Here is a 9,748-nt window from a genome sequence, read left to right as displayed (position 1 = left end):
CAGGCGTGTGCCACGACGCCCGGCTTCTCACAACTCTTCTTGACAATATTGATTTACTCGTTCAGCAGGCCAGTATTTGTTGATTCTCTTCAGGGTTGGTTGTGAGGTGGATCCCAAGTTCTCTGGCCCCATCCCTATCCGGATCGGGGTCTCTGCTTCCTCTTCTCTAGTAGGTGGCTTGTCAGTCAGTACAGCACAGTGGAACTGTCACCGTGTAATGTGCCACGCGAGGTCACAGGGACAGCGTGCAACTCGGCCTGCTGAAACATTTTTTTTCAGGACTAAGGACTGAACCCAGGGCCTGTGCACTGAGCTTATCATCCCCAGCCCTTTATTATATTTTATTGTGAGACAAGGTCTCACTGAGTTGCCCAGGATGGACTTGAACTTGTGATCCTCCTGCCTCAGCCTCCTAGAGTGCTGGGATGGCAGGTGTGCACACCACACCTGGCCTAGGACAGTTCTTAAGGCTCCTAGCCACCCTGTATGGGGCCCTGAGGCTTCCACACTAGAGGAAGCTTAAACCTGCAAGAAGAGGTACCCAGCACACTCCAACCATTCCTGCCACAGCCACCACGGCCTGCAGCCCAGAGAGTTGCCTGACCCAGCCTTTCCTGTGGGCCACGCACAGGAAACCAGGGAGAGAAAGTGAGAGTTACGGCCCCCTGGCTCTAGGGACATTTGTTACACAGCAGTGTGTCCTCCCATCTCGCTCTGTATTCAGTCTAATGCACAGTAGGATCCCAGGGTGGCAGGACTGATGAACCCTGCTTCTGAGACTGACAGTCAAGCAACATCATTTGAGAAAGGCTACAAAGAAAGCAAAACACAATGCCATGGGGGGGTACTTATAGATCAGCAGCTCAGGAAGTCTCTGCCAAGATGACATACATTCTAGTAGGTCTGTGGGAAAAGCATTCTAGGTGGAGCATCCAGTGCAAAGGTCCTGGGGCAGAGCATGCTGGAAGCACAGTGAAGCTCAGTGTGGCTGAGCAGAGAGGGAGCGGAAGGGCCTCCAGGCCATAGCGAGGAGTACGGGCTCTGTTCTCATCCCTAGTTGGAAGCAGGAAATGAAGGATTTGAATGATTTGCCCCAAGCTGCTGGTTACCTCGCATGGTACCCCCCCAACCCAGCTCAGAGGACCATGGGATCCAGCATGTCCTGTAACCACCACACATTAAGGCCGAGGTCTCAGAGAGTAGTCAGGTATAATCCTCGTGATAAAAAGGCATAGAGTAGCCGAACACATTGGCGCATGCCTGACAGCCCAGCTACCGGAACGCCTGTTACCCCTAGTGTGGGAGGCTGAAGCAGGAGGATCACAAGTCCATGCCCTGCCTGGACAATGTAGTGACTTAGAAATATTCAAAAAATAAAATAAAGTGGACATGGCTCAGTGTGAAGGTCCTGGGTTTGATCTCCAGTACCATTAAAAAGACTTTTTAGGGCTGGGGATTTAGCTCAGTGATTTGGTGGCCTGCCTTGCAAGCGCAAGGACCCGAGTTCAATCCCTGGTACCAAAAAAAACAAAAAAACTTTTTAGTTGGAGCCAGGCATGGTGGCATACTCCTGTAATCCCAGCACTCGGGAGGCTGAGGCAGGAGGATCACTGTGAGTTTGAAACCAGCCTGGGCTACATAGTGAGTTTCAGGTCAGTCTCAACTACATTGTGAGATCCTGTCTCAAAACAAACCAAAAAAAGATTTTTTTGTGGTGATGGATATGTTAATTAGCTTGATTTAATCATACCACAGTGTATATACATGTCAAAACATCACTACCCCTGAAATTGTAAATTTTTGTCATATACCTTAATAAAGCTGGAGGAATTTTTAAAAAATCACACCCAGTATTTGTAAACTGGCATGGTAACATTACAACGTTTTGTTGCACCAAATTTATAAACTTTACAGTGCAATACTTGTTACTTTTCTGAGGCAAACTAAAGGTGTATTTCTCAAGGGTTTGTTGCCTTTGTTAGCAGCATTTGTTGGATCTTTTATACATTTGTAATAGAAAAAAATAAACCAGGCAGGAGGGTCGCTGTGAGTTCGAGACCAGCCTGGGCTACATAGTGAGTTCCAGGTCAGTCTCAACTACATAGTGAGAACGAACCTGTCTCAAACAAACAAACAAAAATAATAATAAAAATAAACCAGATTGCAAATCCTTTAAAAAATTTTAAACCATGGACCAACTTTTTGGTTGAAATTGTGTAGGATAAGTTAAATTGCATTCTCTTAACCGATACGAGTGTATTTCTGTAAGCATAGTTATGTTGAAATAAAGTTGTGAAAAGCAAAAAGTAAATAAAAATAAAATTACACCCAATAAATCTAATTTTACAAATAATCAGTGTGTGACTGGGTCTTGTGGAGCTGCTGCTGGTCACCCCAGGGTGGGCGCCTCGCACCAAAGTCAACCCCAGACAGTGACCAGGAGAAGACAGCGAGCTCCCCTGGTCAGCAGGGCTCACACAAGTCTTTGCTGGTGCCGAGCACTGTCAGAACAAGGACTATTGTGGGATGCACGGAGCCAGGCCTGCCCTCGGGATGGGTGCTGTGGTCTGAGGTCATGGGAGAAGAACCCTTGCATAGGAGACTCAGCGGGACAATTGTAAGTTGCTAGTCAGAGTGGTTTAGTGACTTAGGGGGGACTCTGTCTTAATAAACAAAAATTAAAAAGTCTGCAGCTTTAGTTCTGTGCTAAGGCGCTACGGGTTCAATCCCTAGGCCCAGACCCCCCCGCCCAATGCCCAGAAAGACCCCTTGCTTTTCCTTTTACCACATGAGGACAGTGAGAAGTTATCATCTTTGAAGTCAAAATAGGGGTCTCAGAGCCAGATGTGGTGGTGCGCAGCTGTAGTCCCAGTTATTTGGGAGGCTGAAGCAGGAGGATCTCCGGTTTGAGGTCATCCTGGGTAACAGACCCTATCTCACAAACAAAAACAGTGCAAACAATTCCATGGGTTTGTCTGATGTCCCCTCATAAATTCGAGGTACATCTTTGTGGCAGGGATTACACACAGGAGTGTCCCTCTGGGGACACCCTAGCTGGAGTCAAGTGGTCACCTGCGCCTTTCTGATCAACTTACTGGTCACCCGCTCTCCTGTGTTAACTGGGTGACTCATGTCCCCTTGGCAATTATTAGATGTCTGGTGGGGAGGCGCTTTTAGTGTGTAGCCAAGGGATATTTGACGAGGGGAAGGAAGGACCTAGCCCGTCCACTGTGGTGCGGGCAGTCTTTCCTTTCAAGGATAGAAATGCAAACATTCCAGGTGCTGATCCGTGGGGAAAGCAAGAGGCTGTGTCACACAGTGACCACCGGGGGGCAGCAGAGGACTGGGATGACTCCAATACCCAGCTCCAGTGGGGAACTGCTGTTCCTGCCTTCAATTTAAGAGGACTCAGTGGCTTTGGCCAGTCCTGCAGGCTGAAGTGGGGAATCTTGGTAACAGGTGGCCTGCCGCCCTGAGGACAGCAATCCCGGCCAAATCCAGCAGTCGCCAGCTGCCATGCACACCCGCCTCTGGACAGCACTGTCTATCCGGGGATGAACCCCTCTGGCTGCAGAATTCTTGGGTCCTGAGGGGCATCTGCTTGGAGACTTGCCTGCCACCCTAAAATCACCCTGGAAGGGGAAGTGGCTGGAAGGTTTTCGAGGACATCCAGGAGGTCAAAAGGGAAAAGGAAGACACGGGCCCAGGGGTCTTAGAGGCGGGGATTACTGAGCAAAATCAGCGAGGCAACTGGGAAGGCACAGCCTGCTTTATAGCTCATCTTGTGTGCTGGGCGTGCTGCACACACATCTGTACTAGCACTTGGGGAGGCTGAGGCAGGAGAGTCTCAAGTTTGACCCCAGCCTCGGCAATTTAGCAACTTACTGAGACCGTGTCTCAAAATAGAAAATAAAAAGGGTTGGGGATGGAACTCAGTGTAGTAAAAAAATAAACAAAAACCTTACAGCCAGGTGTGGTGGCCCATGCCTGTAATCCCAGCACTCGGGAGGCTGAGGCAGGAGGACCGCTGTGAGCTCAAAACCATCCTGGACTACATAGTGAGTTCCAGGTCAGTCTCAACTACATAGTGAGAACCTATCTCCAAAACACAAAACAAAACAAACACAAAAAAATACAACAAGCAAAAACCTTACAGCAGGGTGTGGAGTGAGGCGTCTTAGGGGACCACCCCCTCAATTCAGTTGATTCCGCCAGCAAGTACTTGTCAAGCAGATGAACCTTTGGGCCGAGCCGCTGGTGTGAGACATCGCTTGGGAGGCAGACACCCATGTTGACCTTGGTGGGCCACATGGGACCCTGGGCCACATCTGGGACACTGGTGATTGTCCAGACAGGCGATGCTGTGGGCACAGAGCAGGTGGAGGCCAGGGATGCTCAGCACCCTGCAGTGCCCAGGATGCCCCACAGAGCTCACAGGCCTGTGTTGTGTGCAGGGGAGAAGCAGCCCACTTGGTTTCCATGGATACACTGAGCTCCCTGAGCAGTGGGAGTGGAGCAGGGGTTGTCTTTTGTCCGGGTGGGAAACAGGCAGAAGTGATTTCCTCGAGCACAGCTGGGGCCGGGCTCACCTGGAGGCTCTGGCTAGGATGAAGGGACCTGGTGGCCTGCGAGACTCGGAGCCTGTGGTCCCCATGGAGCCCCTGGCCGGTCCGACTTGGCTCGGGGCTCAGAGCAGACGGGCTGAGGCTGGGACCCAGCTGTGGAGGCGTGGGCGGCTTCCCATCTGTCACCCAGCGCCTGGCAGGAGCTGGCACAGAGTCAGGACTGGCCACATGATTCGGAGGGCTGTGGGGCAAAGTGAAAGTTAATTTTGTTCAAAAAGAAAGAATTTCGGGCTGGGGATTTAGCTCAGTGGTTCCGACCCCTGGTACCAAAAAAATAAAATAAAAATTTCAAGATGCACACAGCTGGGGCAACTTAGTGAGACCGAGGGCCATTTTAGTGTCACCCACAAACCCCGGCACCCTGGGCCGGGCCCAGGGCAGGTGTGGGCCACAGAGCTGGGGTCCCGGCGGCGGCGGCGGCTTCATCTGGGGCGCCCTCCTGCCACGGGTCCCTTCTGTCCCCACAGGTGCGGTCCCACCCTGCGGAGGCGGTACTGTGGCTATGCCCGGGCTGGTCATCCAGGGTCCCCGGAGCTGCCCCACGGCTTCCCTGTGTGAGTCCGAGAATCACCCGGGCATCTGCTTATCCTGCCCCACCGGGGCAGTCAGCGCCGTGCGTGCACCTGCCCCGCTAGCACCGCCTCCCGGCCAAGCGTGGCTCCTGCAGCTCCCCGGCTCCCGGCTGACCAGGCCTAGGAAGCCGGGGAGGTGCCAGGAGGCCTGAGGTCAGAGGCTAATCCCGGGCTGCTCAGGGCGCCCGAGGCAAGTGTGGGAAGGAAGCTCCGGTGTCCCAGCAGCTGCATCCTCTGGGGCACTGTGTGTGGCGGGGCTGGAGCGTGAACAAGGAGCCCCAAAATGCACCTTTCCACGAGCTTATTGCTACAAGAATCAGGAATGGTGGCACGCACCCCCGTCATCCCAGCAATCGGAGGCTGAGGCGAGGGTCATGTTTGACTGTAGCCTCGGGACCTTAGTGACTTATCAAGAAACCCTGTCTCAGCTGGGCGTGGTAGCACATTCCTGCAATCCCAGCAGTGAGGAGGCTGAGGCAGGAGGATCACCATGAGTTTGAGGCCAGCGGGACTACAGATTGAGACCCTGTCTCAAAAAAAAAAGAAGAAAAGAGAGAGAAAGGAGAGGTTGGGAGCTTGTGGTGCCTCTGTTACCCCTGTTCCTCCTCATGGACGCCACAAAGGACGCAGCAGGAGCACACAGCAGAAACCCTGTCTGTATTGGTTCCACACAGGAACAAACACCACCGTTACAGCGCATCGCTGAGCTCGAAGGACTCCAGGGAGAGGAGGCGATTCTTGAACGACATTCTTCTCCTGAGTTCATCTAAGTCTTCCATATAAGACCAGACAAACATGGGGATTATCAGGGGCCTCAGAACATCTGCACACCTTTCTCTCCGTGCCTCCTGCACCCCGACACGGGCTGAGGGGTGCAGTTTTCGAGGCCGTGGGAACTGGCATTAGTGCATTCTGTGTGAGGGAGGACAAACATTGGAGACCGAGTATGTGTGAGACGTACGGGCATAAAGAAACCTTCTAAGAACAATTAGAGCACAAAACTATTGGCATAAACATTTTCCAACAGAGGACGTATTGCATTTCTGTAGACAGCGCTTTCTTTGTGATCTCTGCATGTCTGGAGTTCGGGGCTGCGTGGGTCCTTGGTTGTCACCTGTGCCCAGTTTCGCTTTGAAGAGGTCAAGGCGGGACTTGCGGGTGTCAGAGCCCTCCAAGGTCACAGGAGGACAAGAGCGGAGTCCTTTCTATGGCTTGTTCTTTCTCCAGCTGCGGATCTGTCATTGGAGATGGAGCGCCGCAGGGCAGGAAGCCTGGGACCGTCCAGCCACCAAGGGCCACAAGGCACACGCTGGGGTGGGTTCTTCCTGCCCGGGAGCACTGGGGGCTCTGTGCCCCCACCAGTGCAGGACCAGGTGGGGCCGGGCTGTCACTCCCCGCTCAGCCCGGGCTGGGTCTGTCAGTGAGGTGACTCAGAGAAGTAGCCTGTAGTGGGGGACGCAGAGCACAGCTCACGTCGGGCGGAGGGGGCGTCCCCAGAACGAGGGACACAGGGCCTCGCCGCAGCTTTGACAGCGTGGGTAACTGTCTCTCTCGTGGGTCCGGGGAGCGTGGCCCCGGGGCAGAGTCAGAGTAAACATCAAGTCATCTAAGAGGCACAAGTGCGGTGGGGCCAGGAGGTCCAGGTTCCCAGGGTGGCCTGGTGACACCTTCTGGGACCTCATGTCCGGAAGGCACCTAGGGGAAGGTGCTAGATGCCACCGTGCAGGTGGTGGCCCGAGTCACGGCGCTCCCGTTTCACCAGGGGCTCGCCCAGGCTGCAGGCGTCTTCGCCACCCCGCTCACTGCTGATGTCATCTGTGGGGCCAGTGTGGGAGGAGGGAGAGGAGCTCGTGAGCAGAGAGGCGCAGGGGCAGAGACCCACGGCCGCCTGTGACACTGCCCGGCCACACACGGCGCCCTAGGCCGGGCATCACCGAGGGCGGCCTGTGTCACGGTCCCAGGAGGGCCAGGCCTCTGGGTCCCTGGGAGGCGTCGGGCCCCCGCCGCTTGTCACAGGGACTCCTGGCCACTTCCCAGACACCACCTCCCAGGGTCCCCAATTTCCCCCTGCTTCGGCGACCTGGGGCCAGGGCCAGGGGGAAGCCAGGACATACACACCTTTGTCGAGCAGCGTCAGCGACAGGGAGGTGAGGTCATTGAACTGCAAGAGAAGCCAGAGTCAGGGTCCACAGGGGTGAGGAGAGCGACTGCAGGACCGGGGAGGGCAAGGCAGTCACGGCCACACCCACTTCCGGTTCTGTTTGGATTCAGCTTCTGCCAGCACAAGTGGCTGTGACCCTTTCCTGGCACCCAGTAGTCTCTGGGGCCCGGTGGGAAACACACTGGACTTTCCGGTGGGGGCTGGGGGCTGTAGGACCAGCCAGCTGTGGGCCCGGGAACAGAGTCCTCCAGGGCCCAGGGCCTGGCTGTGGGCAAGGTACAAACGTCCTCCCTGGCTCCCACAAGGGGTGGGCTGGTCACTGGCCTCAGGACGTGCGACCTCTACATACTGAGAGCCAGGGGCAGGGGCACATGCTCATGATCCCAGCACTCCAGAGGCTGAGGCAGGAGGATCACAAGTTTCAGCCTAAACTAAGCAACCTAAACGAGACAGCAAGGACACACTGGGCCAGGACAGAAGCGAGGCTGTGGCCAGGAGGGACCCTGAGGACGCCATGCTCAGCGAGAGACTCCAGACACAGACGACACAGTGTGGACTCCACGGACAGGAAACAGCCAGGACAGGCGGCTACAGGGTCAGGAAGTGGCCTCAGGGGTGCCGGGCTGGCTAGGTGAATGGAACCTGACTTCTCACGGGGTGAGGCTTCTTCTTGGGGGGCGCAATGTTCCGGAACCGACTGGCGGTGTGGGCAGGGCACCTGCGGACTGGCTGGGCCGGGGAGCCGGGCCTCACCTCCCCCATGACGGCGATAGGCGTCTCCCCAGTGGCCTCGGCGACTCGGTGCTCCACCAGGTAGAACATGTACTCGTCATAGAGCAGGCGGATGAGGTGGAAGGAGCCGAAGCTGGCAGCACTGCGCAGGGTCAGGTCCCGGATCACCATGGAGCTGGGGGCAGGCGACAGGTACGCTCAGGGTACAGAGCCCAGGCCTCGGCCAGGCTGCGGTGCCCCGGGCTTGGCACCCCACACACCCGAGCAGCCTGCAGGAAGCTCTGCCAGCAGGAGGCCACCTGAGGGTGCGTGAGGGGGACACATCCCGACACATGGGGACAGGAGGGGCAGGACAGAAGGTGACAAAGGAAGTGCGCTTTAGGGAGGACTTGGGTGCCGTGGGTCTGACGGCTGCCTGGAGGAAAAGACTTCCGGGCAGAGAAAGAGCGGGTGCAGAGTCCCTGTAGCACGGAGGCCAGGAAGGGACACGAGGAAAGCAGAGGAGGAGGAGCCCCGGAAGCCAGCGGAGGGCCCAGCAAAGCTTTTCTTTTTGGCCGGGCATAGTGGTGCTTGCTTGTAATCCCAGCACTCAGAAGGCCGAGACAGGAGGATCACCGCTACTAGTTTGAGGCTGGCCTGGCTACATAGTGAATTCAAGGCCAGCCTGAACCACAGAACAAGACCTGTCTCGAAAAAGAAATCTTGCTTTGGTGGTGCTGGGGATGGAACCAGGGCCTGGCACATGCTAGGCAAGCGCCCACCACTGAGCAGCCTGGCAGTCCAGCCAGCTTGACCTGAGGAGAGCCAGCTGGGAAATATTTTTGGCCTTTGGGACAACAGTCACACTTCCTCGTTGGAAGCTACTCAGTTCTGCTACTGGGTGTGACAGAAGGTGGACAGTGATTTGGCCCCACAGCCACAGCTCCACTGAAACCATGCAGGGCCTGTAGGATATGGAACAGCTTAGTGTTTTCCTCAGGGTAATAAAGGCCTTCCCTTCCTCCTTCCTTTTCTTCCTTTCCAGGACTGGAGATTGAACCCACTGCCTTCACAGTGAACTACATCCCAACTTTCAAAACTATTTTTTTTACTTTGAATTTCACTAAGTCCCTGAATTGCCCAGGCTGGGCTTGAAATTGGAATCCTCCTGCCTCAGCCTCCTGGAGTCCCGGGATGACAGGGGTGCACCACCACACTCAGCTCCCGTTACTTTCCTGTCACCTTAGTGAGGTCTGCTAGGGAACTTACTTCCCCAGGAGGCCCCAGGCCGTGTTGGCCCTGTGTACCCTCCCGGGTAGGTGCCACCCTGCTGAGCCCCACTGTCTGCAAGCTGGGCGGCAGAGACTGGAACGGGCAGGACTCTGGGGCCCCTCCTGGGCCGGGGCACCATGAGGCTCACCTGTAAAAGGACCACTTGAGCAGGAACTGCCTTGCGGCCTTGGGGAAGCTGGGGCTGCCTGCATGCTGCTTGAGCACCTGGCTGACCACGCCGTCCAGCCAGCGGGCCCACTGCTCGAGCGAGCTCTGCTGCTGCAGGGTCACCTTGAAGTCCTGTTCCAGCCGCTGCACCAGGCCCTCCTCGCACTGGCACACCCACGAGGCCTGCTCCTGTGAAGGAGAGGCACGGCGGGCAATGGTGTGGCTTGGGCCGAGCTCCT

General features: G+C 55.8%; 1 protein-coding gene across 5 annotated transcripts in view; it reads right to left on the bottom strand.

The window, feature by feature from the left end:
* Positions 1-5,838: 5,838 nt before the first annotated feature.
* Rfx2 (regulatory factor X2) overlaps positions 5,839-9,748 on the bottom strand; it is a 62,784-nt gene continuing 58,874 nt past the window's right edge. For 2 of the 5 annotated variants that reach the window (XM_033759529.1, XM_033759530.1), the window contains 4 exons: positions 9,490-9,698; positions 8,112-8,265; positions 7,316-7,358; positions 5,849-7,012 (listed from right to left, as the gene is read on the bottom strand). In XM_033759529.1, the coding sequence (XP_033615420.1) occupies positions 6,906-7,012; positions 7,316-7,358; positions 8,112-8,265; positions 9,490-9,698 (513 nt within the window). In that variant the 3' untranslated portion in view covers positions 5,849-6,905. Of the gene's footprint in view, positions 7,013-7,315; positions 7,359-8,111; positions 8,266-9,489; positions 9,699-9,748 lie in introns of all 5 variants that reach the window. The other 3 variants (XM_010634780.3, XM_010634782.3, XM_033759528.1) reach the window with 2 other exon arrangements.

This window comes from Fukomys damarensis, unplaced genomic scaffold (genome assembly GCF_012274545.1).
Source record: "Fukomys damarensis isolate Sample0158 unplaced genomic scaffold, DMR_v1.0_HiC HiC_scaffold_37, whole genome shotgun sequence".
Lineage (NCBI taxonomy): Eukaryota > Metazoa > Chordata > Mammalia > Rodentia > Bathyergidae > Fukomys > Fukomys damarensis.
The sequence above is the reverse complement of the archived record's forward strand: the minus strand, read 5'-3'. Positions and strand labels throughout refer to the sequence as shown.